Source organism: Molothrus aeneus, unplaced genomic scaffold, assembly GCF_037042795.1.
Source record: "Molothrus aeneus isolate 106 unplaced genomic scaffold, BPBGC_Maene_1.0 scaffold_71, whole genome shotgun sequence".
In the NCBI taxonomy this organism is placed as follows: Eukaryota; Metazoa; Chordata; class Aves; order Passeriformes; family Icteridae; genus Molothrus; species Molothrus aeneus.
Window position 1 is genome coordinate 442,559 of NW_027099223.1, and position 26,757 is coordinate 469,315.

At 44.0% G+C, this 26,757-nt stretch overlaps 1 protein-coding gene and 1 long non-coding RNA gene across 2 annotated transcripts in view; both read left to right on the forward strand.

The window, feature by feature from the left end:
* Nucleotides 1–26,757, forward strand: part of LOC136571149 (polypeptide N-acetylgalactosaminyltransferase 18-like) — a 79,915-nt gene continuing 53,158 nt past the window's right edge. Inside the window, exons 1-7 of the mRNA XM_066571508.1 lie at nt 1–42; nt 856–897; nt 992–1,159; nt 1,238–1,322; nt 8,229–8,412; nt 9,281–9,478; nt 12,231–12,345. Of these exons, the coding sequence (XP_066427605.1) occupies nt 1–42; nt 856–897; nt 992–1,159; nt 1,238–1,322; nt 8,229–8,412; nt 9,281–9,478; nt 12,231–12,345 (834 nt within the window). The remainder of the gene's footprint in view (nt 43–855; nt 898–991; nt 1,160–1,237; nt 1,323–8,228; nt 8,413–9,280; nt 9,479–12,230; nt 12,346–26,757) is intronic.
* Nucleotides 2,908–4,568, forward strand: LOC136571152 (uncharacterized). Its single transcript, XR_010785651.1, has 2 exons — nt 2,908–3,019; nt 3,097–4,568. It is a non-coding gene; the product is annotated as an uncharacterized lncRNA (long non-coding RNA).

Consider the following 26,757-nt stretch of genomic DNA (forward strand, 5'->3'; position numbering starts at 1 on the left):
ATGAAGGTGGAGCCTGAAGGAGCCAGGCACACTCAGGAGAGGGCAAGTAGCTGACTTGCTGGGATTTGGCCCACATAACTCTGAACTCATACGTTGGTTTTGGTTTTCTTTATTGTAGCTGACCGAGAGGCTAACAGGCGATCACGGGGCCCTCCGAGGCAGACTCATTTCAGGTGCAACGTGGATTCACATCGCCGATCATCCAAAAGATTAGTCTGGGTCACGGCCTGGAGATGGGAGAGCAGCGGGTTGCGAGTTCCTGGGACAGATTGAAAAATTAACAGAGGGAAAAGCAATCTTTTCCAAGGGGTCTCTTAGGACAGCTCAAGGGAGAGACTCCACATTTGATGGCAGCGTGCAGGCGGGCAGGGCAGAGCAGTTCCGGTCCACGTCGTGTTGTCCGGTGTACCGTGTTACCTACTGTGTCTTTGGGGTCCCTTTTGCCTTTTCCCCTCGAGGCCCTCACCACAAGCATCATGTGTCGTGTTTAACGTCCCCCTGTTTGTCACGTTCTGTGTCACGGGTGTCTGCACATGTTTGTGCCGGAGCTGCTCTGCCCTGCCGCAGAGGCTGCTGCAATAGGACAAGGCTCAGGGACAGGCAGTTTGTGGGGTGTCGCCGGACTCTAGATGATATTCCTAGATAGACAGAAGATGTTTGGAGCTGTGAAGATATCCTGCAGCCCTTTGACGTTTGTCCTCGCTTTCTTTCAGACGCAGCAGGATAAAATCCAGGGCAAAATCCATCCACCCATCCCGAGTGAGGAGGTTCCCCCGAGCAGGTCAGTCACCGTTTGTCTCTGCAGGGGGAGTGTAAAGTGTGACTCTGTTACAGCTCTGTTCTTTTTCTTTTTAGGAAGTAAAGCTGGACATCAGCAGTCACGGTGAGGTGGGCAAGGTGAACATTGAGTAGCGTACAGAAGCAGTTGTTATTGCTCAAGTCTCACTTTCCGGTGCAGCTCTAAGCATCTGTTCCTGTTTCTGTGCTTTAGGCAATCCACTCGGAGTACGCCGAGCCCCAGTCACCAACCGGCCGATGCGCCGGGTTTGCCGCTCTCCCGAGCCCTGGGGAAGTATCACGGGACTCGGCGATGAAGCCTCTGCCTTTTCTGTTTAAAGGTGTCACCAGGGCAGCCTTCAGCAATGGCCGAGGAGTTGCGGTGAGTCAGGGAAGTAGGGAGGAGGAGCGAGGCTCCGCTCAGGTTTCAGCAGCGCCACATCACCTCGTCTCCTCTTAGCCCAGGCGTACCCACGACGATGGCGTCAGCCTCCGAGTGCGGCTGAAGCGTGTGGCCCCAGGAGCCGGGCATTCTTGGGAAAAGAGTGAGTGGCAGAATTGTTGGGTTTTGGCCAATGTGCTGCTGAGGTTATGCATTGATATTTCGTTTTCTTTATTGGAGCGGACCAAGAAACAACAGGAAGTTGTTTAACAACAGTGCCAGCAGGACCTTCCCAGCTGTCGAGGCAGCCTTCCCTTGCACCTGACACAGACCGGCATCCCCAGATGCCTGAGAGATAAGTAGAGGGCTACGACCCACAGAGGGGATGAAACCAGGGCGCAGTGCAGGGACCCACTGGGAGGGGTTTCTGAGTCCGCTTTGGAGACGGGGGTGTCCACGAAGTGGCCCCTTAGGCTTGGGGGGGAAATAAAAGCAAAGTCTCACTTTTAATCACAGTGCTGAGGTGCGCAGGGCAGAGCAGTCCCGGTGTGTATTGTGTCATTTGTCTATTGTGTGTTCTGTGTGGTTGGATGTGTCATGTCCTTTACCTTAGGCCTTTGAGGAGCCTAGCAGAAACCCTGGCATCATTGTTAGCATCTGTAATCTCTGCATTCCTTGGCCTGGTACCCAGGCCATTGACCTTTTGACTCGGGAGCTCCGACAGGCATCAGAATTGCATCTCTCTTTGGAAGCATCCAGTCAGGTGGCTTTTCAGGTCTTGTTCTGAGCTGCACGGACAGCCGTGCTCCTCAATGCTCCATTTCAACGGATTAGGCTTTGTAAGAATGCGAGGTTAGGGAGAGGATTCTGACCGTAGGATTCCTGGGTATCCATCTTTGCAGTTCTTGGAATAAATCCTTCAGCCAGCATCTTCCTCCAGGGTTCTCTGAGCCTCATCAGTTTGCCATCTGTCTCACCTCGGTCATCTCCTTTTGCATTCTCTCAGTCCTTGCAGCCACTTTCCTTGCCAGGAGCTTTCTGTCCCTGTTGTGTCCCCCCTGTCTGTCACGTCCTGTCCCGTGTCACGGGTGTCAGCACACACATTTGTGCCGGAGCTGCTCTGCCCTGCCGCATAGCCTGGTGCAATAGGGGAAGTCCCTGGGAGTTTGTAATGTGAGCTGTAGTTGGACTCTAGATGGGATTTGTAGATGGACACAAGATGTCTGGAGCTCCTAAGTTATCCTGCAACAGTTTGAGTCTTGTCCTAACCTTTTTTTCAGATTCAGATGGATTAAATGTGTGCCAGAGGGCCCCATCCCGGGTGAGAGGTTTCCCCCACGCAGGTGAGGCCCCGTTTGTCTCTGCAGCAGAAGATGCCTCTGTTACAGCACTGTTCTTTGTCTTTCTTTTTAGGAAGCAAATGTGGATGCCAGCAGTCAAGGTGAGCAGTGGAGAGAAGTAGTTGTTATTGCTCAGGTCTCAATTTCTGGTGCAGCTCTAAGCTTCCATTCTCATTTGTGCGCTTTAGGCAATCCACTCGGAGTATGCCAAGCCCCCATCACCAACCGGCCGATGCTCCGACTTTCCTGCAAATGTGAGCCCTGTGGATGCATTACAGGACTTGGTGATGAAGCCCTGAACTTTTCTATTTAAAGGTGCCATCCAGGTGGCCTCCGGCAAGTGCTGAGGAGTTGTGGTGAGTCAGGGAAGTAGGGAGGAGGAGCGAGGGTCCACTCAGTTTTCAGCAATGCCACGTCCCCTCCTGTCCTCTTAACCCAGGCGTACCCCACGACGACGGCCTCGGCCTCCGAGCGCAGCCGGAGCGTGCGGCCCGAGGAGCCGGGCCTTCTTAGGAGAAGGGTGAGTAGCAGGCTTGTGGAGTTTTGGCCGATGTGGTGCCACGATCTGGCATTGATGTTTGGTTTCCTTTGATATAGCTGTCTAAGAGACACCAGCCCGGTGCCAGCAGGACCTTCCCAGCTGACGAGGTTTCCTTTCTTTGCACCTGAGACCGGCATCCCCAGATGTCTGAGAGAGAAGTAGAGGGCCACGACCCCCAGGGGGGATGAAAGCAGGGTGCTGGTTTGGGAATTACTGGGAGGGGGGGGGGTTTGAGTCCTCTTTGGCGGTGTGAGTAGGTTTGGAGGTGAGGAGTGTCCATGAAGTGGCCCCTTAGGCCCCATAAAAGCAAAATCTCACTTTTGATCCCAGTGCTGAGGTGAGCAGGGCAGAGCAGTCCCGGTGTGTATTGTGTCCCTTGTCTTTTGTGTATTATGTGTTGTTGGATATCTCATGTCTTTTATCATAGCCCTTTGAGGGCCCTGTCAGAAACCTTGGCACCAGTCTTAGCATCTGTACTCTCAGCGTTCCTTGCCCTGGCACCGATGCCATGGAACTTTTGACTCGGGAGCTCCGACAGGCATCAGAATTGCATCTCGCTTTGGAAGCATCCAGTCAGGTGGCTTTTCAGGTCTTGTTCTGAGCTGCACGGACAGCCGTGCTCCTCAATGCTCCATTTCAACGGATTAGGCTTTGTAAGAATGCGAGGTTAGGGAGAGGATTCTGACCGTAGGATTCCTGGGTATCCATCTTTGCAGTTCTTGGAATAAATCCTTCAGCCAGCATCTTCCTCCAGGGTTCTCTGAGCCTCATCAGTTTGCCATCTGTCTCACCTCGGTCATCTCCTTTTGCATTCTCTCAGTCCTTGCAGCCACTTTCCTTGCCAGGAGCTTTCTGTCCCTGTTGTGTCCCCCCTGTCTGTCACGTCCTGTCCCGTGTCACGGGTGTCAGCACACACATTTGTGCCGGAGCTGCTCTGCCCTGCCGCATAGCCTGGTGCAGTAGGAGAAGTCCCTGGGAGTTTGTAATGTGGGGTGTTGTGGGATCTCAGCACATCATTCCTGATGTTCAGAGATGCCAGGAGAACCCTTGGGGGGTCTCGAAAATCCTGGAATGTTGCCAAAAGTGTCTGGTGGCTTGATTTTGATCCATCCACAGAAATAACAAGAGTTTGAGGACAAGAGAATCACTTTAGAGTAAAAGGTGTAAAATAGACACATTTAGAGGGTGAAATATAGATTTTAAGGTTTTTTAGGTACAGGGGGGTTATGGAGACAAGATGGAGGGATCAGGGCGTGTCTTGTCCTTCTTCTTCCTTCTTCTTGTCCTCCATCTCCTGTGGTGATGTTGGCATTTGGGGATTGGTTTATGGTGAAGGTGCACTTGCCAACATGGGTGAAAAGCATTGGGAAATAAAGGTAAATATTGTGTACGTAGATATTAGTATAAAAAGACATGACCGCCCCGTGGGTGGTCAGAGAGTGCCTGTGACTGCTTGCAGATCAGACCTCTGTTGGGCAGACAGAAAATTTTGTAGATAAGAAATAATAAACAACCCGAAGACCGAAAAGCTGAAGAGTCCAGACTCGTCCTTTAAAACGCGTGCCACCCAAGAACCACACTACCCGTGTCGGGGCAGAGACAGACAGCCGAACCCGACAGGGTGTAGTTGGACTCTAGATGGGATTTGTAGATGGACACAAGATGTCTGGAGCTCCTAAGTTGTCTCTGTTTCTCTGCGAGCCTCTCAGGAACCCTGGGCCAGTCCCGAGTCGGCAGACACCGGGGGGAGCAGCCCCAACACAGCCGACAGCAGGGAGACACTCTCTTTGCCCTGAGGGTGCTGAGGGCACCTTGGCTGGGGGGAGACACTCTCTGTGTGTGCCCCGAGGGTACTGAGGGCACCTGGGCTGGCAGGGAGACACTCTCTTTGCCCTGAGGGTGCTGAGGGCACCTGGGCTGGGGGGAGACACTCTCTTTGCCCTGAGGGTGCTGAGGGCACCTGGGCTGGGGGGAGACACTCTCTGTGTGTGCCCCGCGGGCGCTGAGGGCACCTGGGCTGGGGGGAGACACTCTCTGTGTGTGCCCCGAGGGTGCTGAGGGCACCTGGGCTGGGCCCCTATGCAGCACAAGAGACACCAGAGACAGCAGTAGAAGATAAAGGGCCGACTCTTAGCAGGGGTTAATCCAAGGTTTTATTAGGAGTCCCAAAGGAGCTCCTGCACCTCAGGGGCCTCCTGCCGAGAGCCCCGGGAGATGTGTCAAGGTCACATTTAAAGGGAGGTGGAAACCGACAGTAGATAACATCTTACCAACCATTAAGTGACCCTAAGGGATGGATGCTGGGGGATCCAGACATACAGGACAGCGTATGGGGCAAGGCTTGGGGGGCTGACCCCTGGCCTCTGGCTCATCACTCGACGACTTGGACCGAAACTTCTGCATGGAGGGGATGGGAGGCTGAGTGATTGACAGAGAGGCAGGGTGGGGGTTTGGGGATGATCTCATCCCGGGAAAGGGATAACACAGGTAGAAGGAGGGGGGTACAGTCTGGGATAAACCATTTGGGAAAAATATGGGAATACAAAACAAAACTACTTCAAAGTATTACAAAGTATAAAAATGCACTACAACAGCTATGAAATAGATTTTATGTTTACTCAAGCTTCTAAAGTCAGTCCACGTTAGGACATCTGTAAGGCAGGAGTAAGAGTAGCCCACTTACTGAAATGCAGTGACTGAGAGAGCAATGACTCTGTCCAGGCTACTGATTTCCGAGTCCTCCATTAGAGCCTGCTTTCCTTTCGCAGTTCTGTCCTCCGTGGTGATGCTGCATTGCTGTGGCAAATAAAGCCTCTGGTATTGCAGAGCTGTGAGCAGCCACTTAGACCAAGAACAAAGCTTTAATCTTCACGTTTTGGTAGTCATCCTCTGCAGTGCTGCATTTTGGGAATAGAGAACGGGTTTGTGCTATTTCTAGGTGCATGGAATTACAGTAACATAAATGTCTTCTTTTCAATTTAATGTGCTGTTAGCTAGTGGTTGGTTTGATAGTTCTGTGCTTGCTACAAATCTCTGTGTGTTAGGGGGTGAGCAGTAAGAACATGGAGTTTGGCACAAGCGTGAAGGAAATTAATGTGGGTTTTTTGACTTCATAAAGGAGAACAAGTGTATTGATCAATAAGCAGCAAGTCAAATCCGAAACAGAAGAGTGCTCTATGCTATGTAAGTGGCTCATATTGTATATTCCAGGTGATGCAGTCGCAGACAAACAAATTGAATAGATATTGGCAATGTAATGTTGAAAATTTTGGGAGTATATCCAGTCAATTCCTAAAATATTGCTGCAGTTTAAATGTTGTGAGGGACATGATCAGCAGACTGTTTCTTTTTAATTCTTGTTTGTCTGAAAACCTGCAAGAATCAGGATTTTTCTGTGATATTCTCGGTTCATGCAGAGTTCATTGATTCAAAGGTACATGGCATGCAGAGTCCTGCAAGGCCTGAGAAACAGCTGCATCACACCTGGTGGATGTCCAAGAGTCTGCACAAACAGGGATGAACTTTAGGATGAACTTGTAATTGATGAGCTCTGTTGTTCTGTCAGCTCAAGAGAGCACGCACCCCCCTCCTTTCCAAGGATGAATATTTAATATGGCTCACAAAGTGTGCTTGCTTTTAATTTTCTGTGCCATTACCCATTCCAGCATGCTGCTTGTTCAGATCTGTTGGAGGTGAGCAGCTCCCAGAGTGAAAGGCTGATTTCTCAGATTCTCAAACTGCCTGGGGCTCAATGGCAGGACACCCCCAAATTCACTTGAGAATGTATCTCAGGTTGTCCAAATGCTTCCTGCACTCGGGCAGGTTTGGTGCTGTGACTGCTTCCCTGGGGAACCCGTTCCTCAGGAGAAGTTAAATGGCTTGCTAGGGTTTTCACAGTCAGCATTGAGCTTTAATGCAGATTTGATAATGCCCAGTACAGCATAATAGCCACAGGAGCATTATTCTGCATCAGAGCAAAGACATTCCTGGATTTGTGGAGAGATCCAGAATAAAGGGAATTTATTGTCCCAAAGGGAATTCTGAGCGATACCATAATGTAAATAGAACATAGGAATGCTAATAAAGAATGAAGTGAACATTGCTTTCAGTTAATAATAATTGTGAACACAATATTTATACTCCACATATTGTATTTTCTCATGCAGTGGTCTTCAAACCAGAGAGATAACAGCTGTTGATCTAAGAGTTATTATACTTTAATTAGGAATGATTCTTCTCTAGAGCTTTTACTTGTCTTTGTTCTAAGAGCGAAAGTTGTTGAACTTTTTAGTCAAGACAGAAACCAGTTGTCAAAGTTTAGAAAGAAAAATGGAAAGAGAAAAATAATGCCTTTTACTCTTAGTTCTCTTTTTTTCTTGCAATATTGGTAGAGAATATTCATGGAAAATACTTAGGCTTTTTATTTTTTTTCCTGGAAATATAAGACAGGTGCCTTGTTTTTTGTTACAGTAAAATAATATACTCTTATGTAGCTATGAAACTTCATTTTGTGGCTTGTTACTGGTAAACAGTGCCAGGATTCTGATGGCAGTCATGTAGGCTAAATAGTTATATCTGAAATTTTTTTATTGCTAAATACTTCATGGTCCTTCTCCTTTTTGTTTGCCTCCTTTTAGACTGACTATTTGAGAGTTCTGAGTAGCCGTGTGAAGGCTACTCCTGTTTTACTGAAAGTGTGGTATTGGCATTCTCTGAACAAAGAGAGATTTAATTCTCTCTCCCAGGATTTTTCCTGGGGAAGGCAGTGAGAAACCTCAGAGAAGAAGAGAAAACAATTCTTATCTCTACTTGCTGCTCCTGTTTGGAACATGTGGAATGTGTCATGGAGATGGTTTACCAGAAGTGATTTGTGAGCTGGACACCAGCGAGGGTTGTTTGGATTGATTGGCCAATTGGGGCAAAGCTGTGTTGTGACTGTCTCCAGAGAGTCATGTGTTTTTCTTTAGTAGTATTTGGTATCTCTTTAGTGTAGTTTTAATATGGTATTAGTGTAATATAATACAGCTTAATAAAGCTTAATAAAGCATTTGTTCAGCCTTCTGGAATCATGGAGTCAGAGCACATCATTCCCCGGATGGGGGTCGCTCATCTACAACAGAAAGCGCGGATTTTTACACCTTGTCAAGCTGACATCTCTTGCTGATGCCCGATTCTTGCCCTTCTACAGAGGAGCTCAAGGAGAAGCTGCAGCAGTATGTTGATGAGGTGAATGCCCACAAGCCAGGTTTCATCGAGGTTGTCCGGCACAGCAGGCAGGAGGGGCTGATCCGCTCCCGAGTCAGCGGCTGGAGAGCAGCCACAGCACCAGTCGTCACTCTCTTCGATGCCCATGTGGAATTCAACGTGGGTTGGTATGTGCCCCTTCCATTCTCTCACCCAGGGACCTTTTCCAAGCACTGGTGGTAAATTACTGACGTGCATTTAGAGGGTGAGTTAGAATTTTGAGCTTTTTAATGAAAATTCAGACATAATCATGGACACAAGCAGGAAAAATGTGTTTGTGCTGTGTAATATGATCTAGATACATTTTTATGGTTTGAGTAATCTGCTGATCTAATTACAAGGTAGTTAAATCATATTAGAAAACTGCACATTAAAAATCTGCTCCAGTAATGTAGCCCTTTGCCCATGAGGGTGAATGTATCTTCATTAAAAAATATTATGTTTCTTTTACATTCTGCAATGTAAACAAAGAAGCGCTATTTTGGTTATTTTGGCCACTCTGCAAAAGTAAACATAACTAAAATAATGTATTTTAACATGTTCAGTCTGGATTTAATATCTCCCTTGCTCCTTAAGTAAAAGTGAGGCAAAAAGGCAAGAGCTTCTCTCTCTAGGATAGATCTATTATTAACTCTGCTCCTGATGTCCTTGGTAGTGTTGAGAGCCTGAAGTTATCATTACTTGGTAGCAAGGATATAAATGCTCTATGATATGCAGATACTCATTTCTTCCATCCACCAGCTCAAATCAAGGTTAACAACAGAGCGTCCTAGAGAATATGTTGCCGTGTATTATTTTGGGGCAGAAAGGGCTCTGAATGGGTAACAGCTTTAGACTTTGCTCCTTCTGAAAAATACAGCATTAGCTGCTATATTGTTTATTTGGTGGTGGACTAAATACTCTTTAAGGGCTCCTTCCAAACCAAACTACTCCATGATTTCCATCAGTGCTATGCTTGCATTGGTATAATCTTAACAGTGTATTTCATTTTTTTAGGGCTGAACCAGTGCTCACCAGGATAAAAGAAAACAGAAAAAGAGTAATTTCTCCATCATTCGATAGCATTAAGTACGATAATTTTGAAATAGAGGAGTATCCCCTCTCAGCACAAGGCTTTGACTGGGAGCTGTGGTGCAGGTATCTGAACCCTCCTAAGTCCTGGTGGAAACTGGAGAACACAACTGCTCCAATAAGGTAATAAATAACTAAATTACAGTGTCTAAAAGCTCTCCTGGGTGTGACAGGGGGCAAGTGGGCTCAGCTGTGTGATAGGTTTTACTGACTGTAAACTTCAAATACTTAAATGTCCTTGATGCCTACACAGTCATCAAGAAAACTCCTGTTTTCAGTAGATGTTTTTAAAGGAAACTTTCGTTTTCAGTAGATCTTTTTAAACAGGTTTCCTGCCCAAGTGGAATGGTAGGCAGGGCTGCTCAGCAGCACTCCATTCTCCAAATGTCTTGCCTGCTAATTTAGTGCTTACAGGCCAGAAATGGAATTTTCTTTGCAGTTACATTGCATAAGCAGAGCTGACCTGACAGCTGTATTCTCTATAGTGTTGTCACATAGGTGCACAGCTGTGCTGTGTGCCAGGAGTTAATGTCTGGTCACTGACACTGTGAGCAAAGGCTGTATTGGGTCCTTGCTTTGGGACAGTCTGGGTCTGTACTTTGTTCCCATGTCCAGAGTGTTGTCAGACTGGTACAGAACAATACCTTTGTCTCAGGGAGGGGAGTAGTACCCTCTGAACCCACTGAGCAGCTCTGCTGAGAGTACAGGCCTTGCTTGTAGGCACACATTCATTCCAAGGAGGGCACTGGTACCTGCGCTCCAGCTCCCTGCAGAAAGAAAGTGTGAATGCTGTTCTTACCTCCTGAAAGCAGAACCTCAAACAGCACTGGCAGCTGTTTTTCATCCAGCAGCTATCTTTGCAGGCAGGCACTTTTCTCAGGTTCCGTCAGTTTAACACACTCTGAACTGCACTGACCTATGAACAGAACCTAGAATTGGAAAGCAGGAGATAAAAATTAACAGGTTTGCCAAAGACAAACGTAAAAAGGGGTTAATTTCCACAGCATTAGAAATAGTTATTGCTGTTAATGAACTCTGTTGACACGATAAAAATGTTCCTGTGAAGACAGGTTGAGAGAGTTTGGGTTGTCCAGCCTGGAGAAGAAAAGGCTCCAGGGAGATTTACAGCACCTTCCAGTACCTAAATGGTGATTCCAAGAAAACTGGTAAGGGACAAAAGTAGGTAGTGATAGGGCAAGAGGGAACAGCTCTAAAGTGACAGAAGGCAGGGTTATGTTAGATATTGAGATGAAATTCTCTCTGTGAGTGTGGTGAGGCACTGGAACAGGTTGCCAGGGAGGTTATGGATGTCCGTTCATGGAGGTGTTCAAAGCCAGGCTGAATGGGGCTCTGAGCAACCTCATCTGTTTGAAGATGTACCTGCTCATGGCTGGGGTTTGGAATGAGATGATCTTTAAAGTCCTTTCCAGCCCAAGCCATTCTATGATCCTGGGATTAATTATAGGGAGTAACCATTATGATTTTTAAAATTAAAAGTAGTGAAACACAAAGTAATGAGCGAATACACTTTTCCATTTTACCCCCAAACTCTGTTCCATATGAGGACTGGGCAGTGCGTGTACTTTATGAATTTCAGGTTTGTTCCCTAGCTCTTTCCCTGGCACATTTTTTAATTCAGTGCAATATGCTGCATGTGTGTGTTGGATAATTAAAACAAACACACCAACAAACAAAGCCATGTGTCTTGATGGATGGTTTCTATCGTGCCTCCATTATTCTTTTAGAATTATAGCAAAGGGAAGCAGATGCACTGAGAAACACTTAAAAACAACAACAAAGGCAAAAGGACCTTATCATAAAAGAAGCATAAGTTTTGTATTGATGTTAACTGCTGTTTTCTTCATGAATAAATACATCAAAGATGGTCTTTCATTGTTATAAAACGGGTACTATAGCATTTGGAGGCATTAATATATAGATTTCTGTAGAACTGTACAATTTGTGATTAAGACAGCCTATGATCTGTTTGAAAGCAGATGTGTCCACTAGCTGTAGCTTGAGTGTTCTCCATAAAAGCAGGGTGATTTCTCCTGTACTGCTAATTAATATCTTGTCATTACCAGAGTGCCAGCATAATAATCTGAAAACACATATTTATTTCTTGCAATTGTGGATTATAAGGTAGGAGAAAAATGAAAAGGCTAAATGACTCTGTATCCTTCTCTACTCATAAGGTGAAATTGTACCCTCTGTGGCTGAACTCTTACCTGACTAAAATTTGCTCTGTGTAGTAAAAATTGGTTGGTTCCCACCATGACATAAGTAGAGTTTACTGATCCAGTAAAGCGATGTGGTTTGTTTAGGTTTGGCTCAGGATAATGGACTAATGTTATGCTGGTAAAGGCAGGCTTTGCTTGATTCTGTATTAAAAAAAATTTATCTGGATGGTCCTATTCAAGAAATAATCTCTTTCTTTAGGTAAGCTTACAGACACAAGTTTTTAGCTCTAGCTGAACCTGGCTTCTGGCTAAACACACAGAACTGCACATCATTTGCAATTGTCACAGACAAGAGCCTTGAGGACTTAGCAAGGGCAGAGACTACACTGGCTGGTGCCCCAGAAACAAAACTGGGGCACCTGGATCTCACACTACTAGCGCTGAAATCCTTACTGCTCTGGTGAGTATTTATGTCCAATAATTTGTCTCTAATTTCTTTCAATGGTGCTCATTTCACTTTAGAATTAGGAATGTCAGAAGGCAAGGCTCAATAAAGCTCTTTGAGAAATACTTTCTTAAGAATCTGTTTTGCTGCATCATTTTACCTAGCAATGATAAATACAATCTGTGCCTGAAAAATAAAATTCTTCATAATTTATCTGCTAATTTTGGTTGCTGATGATTTATTCTTCCAGAAGTCCTGCACTGATTGGATGCTTCATAGTAGACAGAGAATACTTCCAAGAGATTGGATTGCTGGATGAAGGCATGGAAGTATATGGAGGAGAGAATGTGGAGCTTGGAATCAGGGTAAGTAAGGAAAACAATTAGCCCATACTGGTGGCTTACATTTAAAATATAGCTTACTTCTTATTGCAGAGGGGGAAAGCAGTCCAAACCATGGATGATGGCATGAAAAGGAGATCCACAGCTCTGCAGACATGTACATTTATTTGAGGAGAGAGGAGGGAAAAAAGAGCAATAGCTCTCTTTACAGAACTTAATCTGGGACAAGAGTAGATGTGTAGAATTTAGGATTGTTCTTTCAACAGAGTTTTGCAGAGTTGATAGCTAAATTTCCCTGCTTACCTGTGGTCCCAGACTCAGTAAGAAAAGTTTCTCGCAGGTGTGATGAGAAAAACCTTTCTAGTTTATTTGGTTTATTTGAATTAGGAAAATCACTGTGGAGCAAAGTAGAATATAGGGGCATTTATGCTGCCTTCCAGACATAAGGGAATTAAGGTATTCATAATGTGAATATATTGTGAGTGCATATGTTTTCTTTTTCCATTGTACACTCTTCACCTGTTTACTATAATGCAGTATTGTGTGTGATTTGTGTACTTCTTTCTGTATCTCTTCACAGTTAAACACCTTTCTGTTCTCTTTGAGAATCTCTCAGGTTTTTGATAAGAGTGGAATTCCTAGGTAGATAATGGTAGTGAAAAATGGGGTGGTGTGTTATAAAACTAAATTCTGAGCCCTGCTAGGAAATGTAAGGGAGAGGTAACATTGTGTTTTGAGCCTTTTAGCTGCCAGAATATAAGCATACCGTTGTACAATAGCAAAAAAAGGGGAACTTACTGTAAGAATATATAATTATTTCCTGAGACAGCAAGATATAACAAAAAATACTCATTTTTTATTTCGGGTTACTTGAAATTCTTTTTCTTCTGCCTGTTAGAGATAAAGAGGTTTTTCAGCCAGAGTGAAGCACGGACCCTCTTTCAGCTTTCTCTCTCCCTCTTTCACTTTTTTAAGGAAAGGGAGAGAGAAATGCAAGACTGCTTCTTTAATAACATTGTTCTTCTCACTGTAAGGGCCAGAGAGCTGCCTTCTGCTCCCAAAAACTTATTTTGCAGCTCAGTGTTGCAATGAGTTGAAAATTACCATCACTTTGATTTTTCTGTTCTTTTTCCAACTGACAAAACATTATTGTTTCCTCGTGAGTGCAAGGAGTTGTCTCTTGGTTTGCATCATGAGATGTATCCTGTCTGGGCTGCAGCACTTAGCCTTGGAGGAGTTGATGTTGGTATGTTGGTAGACAAGGCCAGAGAGACACAATCTCTGCATAATTGAAATTTTGGAGTATGCTGGATCACTGAAATAAGGCCTGACACTGCTCTGATTTCCTTATGGCTTTTTCTCTGTCTCCAGGGAAGCAGTGCCTGACCTACATAAAATACTCTCATCTGTAACAGATTGTAGTGTGCAAGGTAACATAATACATGCTTCCTTATCTGAATTTATGCTGGCTTGGATCTGCCTGTATGAAAGCAAATTACAGAGCTGTAATAAATTACAGATTGTTTAACAGTTTATTAATGCTCTTCTCACAATCCTCAGTGTGTCTGAGATCATACAAGGGTGAGACTCAGTGAGGGGAGACCTCAGTGTGGTCTTCAATATCCTCACCAAGGGAGGTAGAGGTGCAGGCACTGATCTCTTCACTCGGGTGGCCAGGGGCAGGACCCAAGGGAACGGCCTCCAGTTGTGTCACAGAAGGTTTAGGTTGGATATCAGGAAAAGGTTTTTCACTCACAGGGGTGGTTGGGCGCTGGAACATCTCTACAGTACTTGTGGTGCTTTCAGCTGTGGGGCTGCTGATGAATGCCTTAATCAAAATAGTCATTGTTCTACAAAAACGACATTGTAATTACAGTATTAGTGCAATGAATAATGTTTGCCTTTTAAAATGCTGCTCTCCAATCTGTGACTATGTAGGCTCACTGCACCTCCTCTTTCATTGTCATTTTCCTTTTTTAAAAGAAGTATCTAGATTTTTTTACTATTCTGCTGTGTGAAAAGCATTATCATTCAGGATAATGGACAAGCAGACACTGTCTGTCCAAAATGGCCTGCTAGGGAAATTTTATGCAAAAGCTTGTAAGAGCAAACATCTAGAGGAACTGGAGAGTTTATTTTTGACTGCAGAAATAGCACATGTTAGAATCATTTGAGCTACCTGTTTATCTTAAACACAGTGGGTAGAACATGGTCCCATGTCCATATATCACTGATTTTGTTCCAGAGGATGTAAAACTTCTGTGAGGAATTAGACCCTGACAAATGGAGACTTTTCCCACTATCCTCACCCAGGAGTTATGTTTGTCACCTCATCATCTGCACAAATATCTAGTTATTTATGTTATAGGAGTGCAAGAAAATCACCAACTATTGGAAACTGTATTTGAAGGATCCATTGCTGGCAAACCATTACAAGCCACAGAGAGCAGGACTTTGGAGGATTGTTCTCTTGATTCTGAATTTGCTTCAGAGCTGCTACTCAGCTCTGTTGGTCTCTGATTTGGAATACTGTTTTAACTACTAAGATTTTTACCCTTGTCTATGGATTTGTAACAGCATTTGTAAAATACTAAACATATATTATTAAATAAATATTAATAGAAATCTTTTGCCTTGAGCTAGAAGCTGGCAGATGAGTTCAAAACACGAATGGATTTGATTCTTAGAAGAAACTCTTTACTCTTCAACCAAATGTTTTCTTGTAAATCTGTTTATTTGCCTCATAAGACAAAAAAGGCAGGCTGGTTGATGCAAGACTTAATAGAATCCTCTTTGAGCAGTTCAATCATTTTAACTGGGGTTTAGAAAGATTCATTTACTGTGAAGAAGCATCATATTTATAAAATCAAGTTAGAATGAGTGGTGCTTCTTTTTTGTTCAGTCATTCCCAATTGAATGGACTTAAGTGTGCTTTTAAATTACCAGGTTGCTTTAGAGGGCAGATTGGAATCACATTTTCATCCATGTGACCAAGCAGGAACTGTGTTGGTAACTGCCTTAAAAGAATGTGAGTGTAAGGCTGGTGTTTCTCAGTGTCATTTGGGCTCAGCTTCTGGCTTGGGCCTGCACAAGCAGTTCTTGTGGCCGTGGAAGACCCTACAAATCCTCTGCAATCAGTTGCATTCATTCAGCCAGATTCTGCTTTGCATGGTTCATGTCTGGTTTGCAGTAGGCTTCTTAAAGGCCTCTTCCAATTCCTACTGAAGTCAGAAGAAGATTTTCTATCAAAAGCAACCCTGTAGCAATTCTTTTGTCTTTTAAAGCAGCCTACATGCTTGATAAAGCTCTGGAATATCTGTTACAAGAAGTTATTTGTGCCACTTTTAGGGATGCCCTAACAAATACTCAGTGATCTGCCTCAGGTCCCAGACTAAGTCATCATCAGAGTCATGGGAATGCAAGCCCAGGCTTTGACTTAGAGTAATTCTGTGTGTCACAAAGACTTTGTGCTTGCAGATGAATTTGTGTTCTCTAGGATATAATGGCCCTCTTAAGTGGGTAAGAGGAAAATTTATTAGAAGGTAAAAGCTCTTTAAGGGATTGGGTCTTGTTCCAACTAAATGCTATATCAGGACTTTACATCGGCTGACCCAGGAGGAAAATTGCATTTATAGTTAGACTGAGTGTGGCGCACTACTTTTGTGTAGTATATTTCTGTAGTGAAATTGCTTCATTTCTTGCTAGTCTGGTGGTTTGTCTGCAGACCTTTTGTGAATCTCATGCTGTTTCTGATGGTGGAGAACTGGAGGAATGCAGTTAATGAATAGAGATGGAGAAATTAGTTACTTGAGCAAAAAATAGTCCTAGGGTTCTTTGGGGTATTTTCCATCCATGAAGGTCCCTCTGTGGCAAAGCAAGCAGATGTGAAGTCTGTCATGGCTCTCTCTGATCTATTGTTTTTGAATTCCAGAAGTTAATATTTGTTTGTTAGTTTTGGGCTGGGTCTTGGTTTGTTGTTTGTTTGGGGTTTATTAATGTGGTTTTGGGTCTTACCTATCTTGTCTTTTCTTTAACCTCCTCCCCACAACATGCTTCTGGGATCGTGATTTTTCACTGCTTCTTAGTTAAGTGAGTCTCTCCCATTTGGTGCCTAGAAACTGATGGCTGCTTACATGTTCCAGCCATTTCCAGTCCACAGTGTGTGTGTATCCTGATTGTTTCTCACCTGAGATCTTTCTTACAATATTGCCCTTGGGATAGTGTTCTTTTTGTTAATCACAGGCAAGTGAAGGTACTTACACTCGGCCCCAAATCTCCATATTTATGGGGAAACATTTCACCCTTTTCCTCTTTACCTGGAAGTTTCCAGCAATTTTACCTGTCGGTGTTCCTAACACAGGCCATAAATGACACGAAACTGGGACTATATTGCATGTAAATAGATGTCTGACTTAATTAAGGAAAGCCTTTGCACAGCTGTCCTGGCCATGGCTGGGGTGGAGATAATTTCGTTCCTAGAAGCTGGTACAGTGCTGTGTTTTGGGTTTAGGATGAGGATAATGTTAGACTGCACCAACAGTGTTCAAGCTCAAGTGAAGTTTCACAGCACATAGGCTACACTGGGTTACATTTTCTCCTTCTCCTTGCCATGCTCTTGTTCTAGTTCCTGCAGCAGCTCACCAGTGCTTTGGCCCTGCCAGCACAGTGGTCTGCCCCACACTGCTGCCTCTGAACACCTCTGCTTCAGTAAACTTTTATTGTCTTTCAAATACAGGGTTAATTGTAATGCTAATCAGTTAGTGATTTGCCCTGCTGCCTCACAAACTGTTTTGTTAGGCAGATTGACAGGCTGGCGTGCCAGTGTGATAAATATGGCCAGGAGACTCCTTTAAAAAGGCCTTTATTACCCGAGGGGTCGCGCACAGCGCCGCTGCTCCCACAGCACGATGCTGAGGAGGAGGAGGAGTGCAGCAGGAGGGTGCGTGCAGCTTTGTCTCTTGGCAGAGCTGGGGCTTCCACCCTCAAGAGAGTCCTTAGGAAGATGATGTTGGCTTGTAGTCCAGGGGTATCATCCAAGATGAGCACTATTAAAATTATGGTGGCAGGACGGAATCCGGCTCTGGTCAAGGGTGGGTGATTTAGTGTGGTTCTGGTGGGTTAAAGTCAGAGTTCATGTTGGTTGTTTTGAGAGGGTTCATATAGTTCCCACGGCCTCTCATTTAAATTCAGTCCAGATGCAAGGCCTCCTGGGAGCAGGGGAAGTGGTTCCTGACAGGAATGGATACAAATCTAAGGTGAGATGGAAAGGGGCACAAATACAGAGTATGACAGAGAGAGATACAAATACAGGGTAAAATGGTAACACAGAACAACAGCAACTCAAGGCAAGTCCTAGAACTCTAACATTCAATGTTTAACAACAGACCGACACTTCAAATTAAGACCCTATCAACGTCATTAACACCAACTAGCAATTACTTCTCTGAAAAAGAGCTCTCATCTCCAGGGTTTCATTTCTCACACCAAGAGGTAGAAGAAATGTCAGCAAAGGAACAAAGAAGATGAAGGGATTTTTCACCAAACTGCTGTGTTGTGGGACTGTTTGCATGGAGAGGGAGTAGTGGGCTGTGCCATGTGTGCCTGGTGTCCCTTTCTGTCCTTGTTGCTGGGCTTACCTCCCTTGCACTCCACTGAGCAATAGAGATCTTCCCCAAATATGCCTCAGGAAAATTAATCAAGATGTTCCCCATTTTCGCACTTGCAGCTATCATCACTTCTTGTAGTCTTAAAGCCATGTTTTTAGCTTGTTTTCAGTAAGAAGGCCAATATCCTTTGCCACTAGGGAATGATTTGCTCTCCAGAAAACATCCTCAGTACGTGATCACAAGTGCTGCTCAACAGTACAAGGTTGGTGATGTGTAAAGGCAAAGGGCTGAGAAGTCCAAAAATAGAAATAGCCTTAGTTGTTACTCTGAGGTAACTTTTAAATACTGCTTTTTCATATAATGATTTCTCTTTAAATTTGCATTAAAGCTTTAAATAGAGAGAAGTTTATTTTGCTTTTATCCATTTTGTGAAATTAAGAGGAGACAATTTCTAGATTGAAGCCTGAAAGAAAAAGATTGTAAAGATTGACCAAATGTTGCTTCTTACAAGATGTAGCCAATGATTTTCATAGCTCACACTTTCACCAAGACGAAAATAATTCCTTAGCAGTGCAAATGTGGCATAAGCACTTGCCTAGCACCCTGTGTAACCAGCAGTGGCTTATCTGTGTGCACAGGATTATTCCTGAGGTTAATTTTGTTTTGCAAAGTACCTCACTGTGTCAACAATTTGAATCCCAAGATGACACAGGCTAAAATTCTCTATTTACAGGATTGTAATTCCAACAGGTTAAAAAAAGAAAGGCTCTATTGAGAACAAAACAAGTAATTGCCATGCCTCCAAATTCTGCCAGTCATGACACTACTGAGTTTTTTGGCTTGCTCTGGTTTCAGTCACTCCTACATTGGAATAATTGTTTTTCCCTCTGTTCTTATGAATGCCTCAGCAGGTAATCTGCAGCTACAGCGCGTGTAATTATACATTACTAGTGAATCAGTTTTGTGGTTTTGCTATTTCTGGGGAGAGAACATTTTATTAGCTGCTCCCACAGGAAAGAAAAGTATTACAGCAGCAGCTAACATGGGCCATCACTATACCCTACAAGGAAGGATGAGGAGGCACTTGGAGATTTCTCACAAGTGTTTTTTCACCAACTGTGCATGTGTAGTTGCACATTACCAACTGGGAAGTAATATAGATATATTTATGTTTTATGAGAGGAAAGTGTTATTTATAGTGGTATGGGAAATAGTAAAACAGTTTAACTCAATATACACTTACACATCAATGGACTCAGGTGAGATGCAAGTTAATTAGTGCATTATTAGCCTCATGTTTAATGCTCTCTGCACTTTCAAGTCATAGTGTAATTGCCATTGTACCTTCTTATATTCCAAGTCTTCACGGCCTAAGCTGGGAAGATTCCATATTTGTGGCTTTCCTCTAGTATTTAATTTCATTGAGATATTTTAATATTGCAAGACTGATTTAGTAATCTAACAAAGATTAGAGGAAGACCAGTGAGGGAGAGCAAGGGGTTATTGTGGTAGTACAGAAGTGAGTAGATGACTGAGATGGGTTCACCAGGATGGATGCAGCATGTTCAGGTCACAGGTGTGAAGGCCAGACACCTTTATGTGTGTGACAGCACCTTATGTTGTAAGGCAAGGCAGTGAGGCAAAAGACCAGCCTGGCTGAACAGGGAATTCTTCAGGAGCTCTTGCCTCAGTCTTTAATAGTACTGATAGAATTTGGGCTACTGTGCTGTGGAAAGGGACCTGGGGGTCCTGCCAATGGCAAACTGAATGTGGGTCAGCAGTGCCCTGCAGCCAGGAGGGCCAGGCCTGTCCTGAGGCACAGCCAGGAGAGCCAGGCCTGTCCTGAGGCACAGCCAGGAGGACCAGGCCTGTTCTGGGGACATCAGCACAGCCAGGAGGGCCAGGCCTGTCCTGAGGCACAGCCAGGAGAGCCAGGCCTGTCCTGAGGGCATCAGGCACAGGCAGGAGGGCCAGGCCTGTCCTGAGGCACAGCCAGGAGGACCAGGCCTGTCCTGAGGGCATCAGGCACAGCCACGAGGGCCAGGCCTGTCCTGAGGGCATCAGGCACAGCCAGGAGGGCCAGGCCTGTTCTGGGGACATCAGCACAGCCAGGAGGGCCAGGCCTGTCCTGAGGCACAGCCAGGAGAGCCAGGCCTGTCCTGAGGGCATCAGACACAGCCAGGAGGGCCAGGCCTGTCCTGAGGGCATCAGGCACAGGCAGGAGGGCCAGGCCTGTCCTGAGGCACAGCCAGGAGAGCCAGGCCTGTCCTGAGGGCATCAGGGACAGCCAGGAGGGCCAGGCTTGTCCTGAGGATATCAGGCACAGCCAGGAGGGCCAGGCCTGTCCTGAGGCACAGCCAGGAGGGCCAGGCCTGTCCTGAGGCACAGGCAGGAGGGCCAGGCCTGTCCTGAGGGCATCAGGCACAGCCAGGAGGGCCAGGCCTGTCCTGAGGCACAGCCAGGAGGGCCAGGCCTGTCCTGAGGCACAGGCAGGAGGGCCAGGCCTGTCCTGAGGGCATCAGGCACAGCCAGGAGGGCCAGGCCTGTCCTGAGGCACAGGCAGGAGGGCCAGGCCTGTCCTGAGGGCATCAGGCACAGCCAGGAGGGCCAGGCCTGTCCTGAGGCACAGCCAGGAGGGCCAGGCCTGTCCTGAGGCACAGGCAGGAGGGCCAGGCCTGTCCTGAGGGCATCAGGCACAGCCAGGAGGGCCAGGCCTGTCCTGAAGGCATCAGGCACAGCCAGGAGGGCCAGGCCTGTCCTGAGGGCATCAGGTGTGAGGGTTTCCAGGATGAGGTGAGACATTAATCTGACTCTATATATTTTAGAAGGTTGATTTATTATATTATGATGTTATGTTATATGATATGAGAATGATATATTAAAACTATACTAAAGAAAGAGAAAGACATCAGAAGGCTAGCAAAGAATGAATAATAAAAAACCATGACTGACTAGAGTCTTGACACAGCTGGCTGTGATTGGTCATTAATTAAAAACAATTCACATGGCACCAATCAAAGATGCACTTGTTGATAAGCAACCTCCAGACCACATTCCAAGCAATCAGACAATTATTGTTTGCATTTCTTTTCTGAGGCTTCTCAGCGTCTCAGGAGAAAATCCTGGTGAAGGGATGTTTCATAAAATATAACCGTGACAACAGAGGTGGCTGGGCACTGGAACAGGCTCCCCAGGGAAGTGGCCACCACAGCGAGTCTGACAGAGTTGAAGTGTTTGGGCAATGCTCTCAGACACGTGGTGTGACTCTTGTGGTGTCCTGTGCAGGGCCAGTGATTGAACTTTGATGATCCTTGTGGGTCCCTCCCACCCCAGCATGTTGTATTCTATGATCAGGCTTTAGGCACAGTGCAAGATTAACAAGACTGATCAGGCTAAGTGTAGCTGTGGTAAGGAGAGAAAGGTAAAGCCATAAAAGATGGCCAGCACAGTACATTGCTCCATGAATACTAAACCAGTGGCAATCCTGTTTTTCAGTCTCCTTTTGTGCTTTTTAAGACAAAAAGTGATTTCTTTTACTTCCTGTTGATAACATTAAATTGGCAACGCAGTGATTGATGTGTGGGTTATTATCTGTGCCTGGCAATGAGATGGACACACTTGGCAGAGAACTGGATGGGGCCATAAGTGACCCTTGCCATGTGTTACCTCCAAGTAACACAGGTGGAGAGTGGTTCCTGCAGTTCAAAGCAGCAGCACACCATGCATAGTTTAACAGTACACTCTAACAGTTTCACAGCTCATGAAGATACATGCAAAATTAATCCCTGCAGAACAAAACAATTTAAAAAGTACATAATGAAGCAATTAGCTAAAAGAGGAAGAAAATTAATGACAATTTAATTTGTGAAGAATCTTTACATGTATTAGGTTTTCAATAAGAGTGTTCTATGAAGGCACAATTAATGTAAAATGAGGCCTGTGAGGCAATTAATGATGACTTCAAAAGTTAGATTTAAGGGATAATTTACATATTAAAACTGAAGAGCAGCTCTAGTTATGTTCAAGTCTTTTATTTTTCTTTAAAAAAGCCTTTTAGATTGTGAGGGGGTGTTTTTGTCGGTTACTTAGAGTTTCACATTAATCTATCAGCTTGGTTATGAAAAAAGGCTGTTCTTCCATACAAATAAATAAGTTTACCGGTCATGAAAGTATGACCGGATTGTGTGATGATCAGACATATTTAGTAAAGGTTATCTGAATTCAGTGGAGATATTACCTAAATAAATATTAACATATTCCATCCAGTGGGTATAGTTTCTAGCTCTGCAGAGGCAGATACCCAACAAATGTGCACAACAATCCAAAAACTTCCAGGGTGTGATAGAAAAGCCACTGATAGCAACTAGAAATATGAACCTTGATTTCAGTGATCTTTGTGTCTGACACTCTCTCTGTCCTTTCTGCAGTCACCTGTCCAGATACCAAAATAAAAATGCAGATTCAAAATGATTATGGTATTAAATGCAAATAGCTTATTCATACTTGTCTGTAGAACATCAGGCTTATTACTTTTATCAGTAAACAATTAATGGTAATGACAAAGGATGACAAGATTTGCAAGTAGTTTTTACAATAAATTGTTCCCAAAAATATATTTCAAAGGTACTGGTAACTAATTAGCTTGTATCCACAGTAGTAATTAATTTACACTGACTGTTTTTTTAACTTTGGGGCATCTTTAATGAGTACTTCTAATTTTGTAGTTTGCAACCTTCACAGAAGCTAGAAATTACTTCAGCTTTTTGAGAAATCACTTAATTATGAAGAGGTTTTTGTTTGCAGTCCAAATGAGGTGATGGTATCAAACAAGGTCACATCAGCTCTTGGAGGAACTGCACGCTCTGTGTAAATTTAATGAATGCAGTGCATGCTAATCAACTGCTCCATGACTTGTAGGTTTTTGGTTTTGTTATTAGATTAAGGTTCTAGAACATAAAAAGAACACTCAGTAATTAAAGAGATAAAAAGAAACTTCTAATGAAGAAGTGTTATATCATTTTATAATGAAGTATATATTAAATATTTGAGAAAGGGATCAACTTCAGAGTTGCAATTGTTTGGATTAAATATGCAAATTCAAATACATTTAAATGAAATTGGAGAGGATTTACTAAATAATGTAGTGCAAGATGTTTTCCAGATGTGAATGGAATTTGCTTAAAACACCTTGTTAGCAGATGGATGTGGGTATTTGTAAGGAGTGTGAGTGACACGTGGCTCTGCAGTGCTGTGGGATGCCTGGTGGGAGCGAGTGAGGGCTGACAGGGGTTTCAGGACTTCACGAGTTGCTCTGAGCAGCCACTCGGTGTGCTCCTGCCCCTGTAGCTGCCTCCCCTGTGCCAGCCATCCCCCTGCACTGCCCCGTGCTCAGCTCCTGTCCCCCTCCAGCACAGGTGTGCCACCACCTGTGTCCTCTCCGTGGTTCTAAGTTGCTCTCCTGACTCTCCCAGTGTGGAGCCCCTGTTTTCTGTTGCTCTGACGTGCTGCTGGAACCTTGGTAAACAGAAATACTCCCAGATTTAGGGCCACAGCTATAACGATGTGCCAATAAACATTCAGTACTTACCAGCACCAAGTGCTCAGAGTGCACAGATTGTCCACAAGGCACAACACCTGAAGATGCAAAAGAGAGTTTTCCCCTCCCTCTCCCCTCCCCTCCAATAGATTCTCTGTACTCATTTCATGTCCCTGTCATCTCTCCTTTGATTGCTTAGTTTAGATCATGGGCTATGCTGATTTTAGTCTTTCAGCTCTCTAAGTGTTCACCTTGGCACTGCTACTGTCCCTTTGGACCTAGAATTTTTTTATGTAATTTTGCTACCTAGCAATGAAGAAACAAGGAAAGTTTTCAAGAAGAGAAATCTCTCTAAGCCCTTCTTGGGGCTGTACCAAATATATGAACCTCCTCAGGAAATTCAAGAATAAAGAGCCCTTTCTCAGGCTGCCTTGGAAGGGAACATTGAAAATGCACTGAAGTGGGCTCAGAGCTCTTTGGAAGGGAAACTCCAAGCTGCTGTGTTCTTTTCCTGAAAGACTGTTTTTGCAATGTAAGCCAGCAGGACCAGAACCTCAGGAAGTTCCTCCAGAGTAAAGCAAACGTTTTGCCTCCCTGAGACTCCAGCAATCATGGAAAGTACTCCCAAAGATACATTGACCACATTGATCACATTTCAAAACTTTCTGAGGCAAAGTCTGAGGCCTGCTGGTACATTGCAATTGATGCCTTGACAGCATGGCATGTGAATTGCTATTTATTGTGTCACAGTGATGAAAGCATATGTTATTTTTTACAACTGCGTATGTCTATTTCAGGATTTGGCAGGAAACTGAGATTTTTGCTGGTAATTTCCACTGCTTGCCTATCATAGGTAAATTATCTTCGTGGGCAATAGGTAAAGTTGCTGAATTTCCTTTTAACCATGGTTTAGGAAATTAATCAAGTGTTTTCCTTGCAATGTGTACAAGTAGGTTAGTCATTAAGTATTACTGATTGCAGCCACAGTATGCTCAGAAATAGAACATTTTACTTCAAACCATTCCATGTGGTTTGAAAAAGGTTTTGAAGCCTTTCAAACCACATGGTTTTCTTATCTTTAGACTTCTTGCTAAAGCCATGGGTGATAATTTAAAAAAGCTCTACTGATTTTTAACTTTTGCATGTGTTTATAGCCATCAAATAAAATAGCAGTACAGGAAAACTAGTACGGTGCTATTCAGTGTGGATAAAGCCTGAATAAAGATTGCTAATGACAGCAAAAACCAGCTGCAAAATCCACAGGGGCAGTGTGTGAAGCTGCGAGGAACTAACCCCTCAGTTGCTATTTCTTCTTGTCTACAGGAATTTTACTGGATGAAGACAGGCCACTCCAAAAGGCTTCTCAGCTTCCCTCTGAGTAGAGTCTTTGAGAAAATGTATTTCTTAGTATTAAAATGTTAATTTTGAAAAAACCATCAACATTGTAGCTGACTGAAAGGTATTTGGTTAGAGTAATTAATTAGTCTTTTCTGTGCACTTGTGATGTGAGGTTTATGCCACCTCAAGGTTTTCTCTTGAAAAACCATCCAGCTATCCACAATAGCTCCAAGACAATGGTTAGAGCACCAGGGATTAATGTAAATGAGTGAAAGAGATGGGCGGAGGTAGGAGTGGTCAGATTCAAGTGGACATTGGGGCTAGAAGGGAAAGAAACTGCAAGAAATTCCATTGTTTAAAATATAATCAGGGAAGAATTTAAAAGAAAACCTGATGGTTTTTGTAGCAATTAATTATGTTTATTGTTTAGTATTCATACATGCAGTTCAGTGTAGTGTTTAGTGTATGAATAGCAAAGCCCTTCATTCCTTGGCTGGAGATTTTATATATTTTAGGCAGCTGGGGATCCTCACTTCCATGAGATTCCACGAGAGCATAATTTCATTTGGAAATCCTGCTTTAATGCCTGCTACCTGCATTTCTATTGTGGTTTGGTTTTTTTTAACAACTCACCGCTCCCTAAATACAATGGAACATTTGGATAAAAAAGAGATTTCTTGCTGGACTGTAATCCCACTGGCAAAGAACAGTGGGAGGGAGAAGGGACATTGCCTTGTCCCAGATGTGACCAGCTGAGCATGTCAGGATTGTACCTTCTGCCTTTTTAAAGCATTGCCTCTGCTTCCACTCAGCAAGGTTTCATGGCCTGTAACTAAGGTCATGCTCCTTGTTGAGTGCTCTAGCTAATTTTTGTGCATTTTAGGAAATTTTTGTCTGGAAATAATATGATTTTGAAATTGTTCAATGAAACTTAGCAGTTCTGTTTTGATAGCTAATTAATTGATTGAAATTAATTACTCTTTGAAAATAGAACAAAGACTGACAGTGTCTGGGAGAAAGGAGTGGCCACTGGAATTGATTAGTTGGTGTTTATTCAGGTGGTGGGTAATTTTTATTTGCAAACTTTGTTAAGGACTTGATTGTCTCAGGTTGTTTTTTGAAGACATCTCACTTCATTATTAAGTCAAATCATAGTTTCCTGATAACTGAATCAATGCTGAAATTATACACGACACTGCTCTTCCAAATTTTAGTTCCTAGAAATATGCTTGGAAATTCAGCTTAGTGTCGACTGTGAACTTTTTGGCTCAAGTTGTTGTCAAGACAGCATTGTGACCTAGCTCTGACCATCCCACAAAAGATTTGGTGTTCCCTTGCTGGCCTTGGCTCAAGGCCATCACTGCTTGGAATGAGCAGAGGCAGGACAGGGTCCACAGTGCATGTGGATTGTGAATTGCCCTGTCCTGGGCTAAGTTATGACCATCTCTACATCTTCCTTGTCTTTTATGATACTAATTTAGGCAGTGTACAGTGAGTAACTCTGAAACAATTTATAGCTGGATGTCCATGCTGTACTGAGAAATTACTTGGATTGAAAGCAGGCGTTGTGTGAGCACAGCCTGGTGGTACTTCACATTTAATCTCTATTAGGAGGTGTAGCTGGACCATTTATAATTAAATGTTTTCAAACTATTATTTTTGTTAGATTGGTAAACTGGATTGCCCACTTAATATGATATTTAGAAAGACAGGACACCAATTTTGTTTCCAGATTATTTATTTTTGTGCCAGATCAGTTGCATATTTATTTTTAAATATTGATGATCATCTCAGTTTTGCCCTGATTTTGATAATGGTTATGTTTATTTACTCTAATGGTCTTCCAGGTTGGTGACACAGAGATGTGCTGAAGTCTTTTCATCTCCCTTTTTGACTGTACAGCAGGTTCATGGGTTAGCTCCCTTTCCACAGAGCTCTGAAAACCTGGGCTCTATC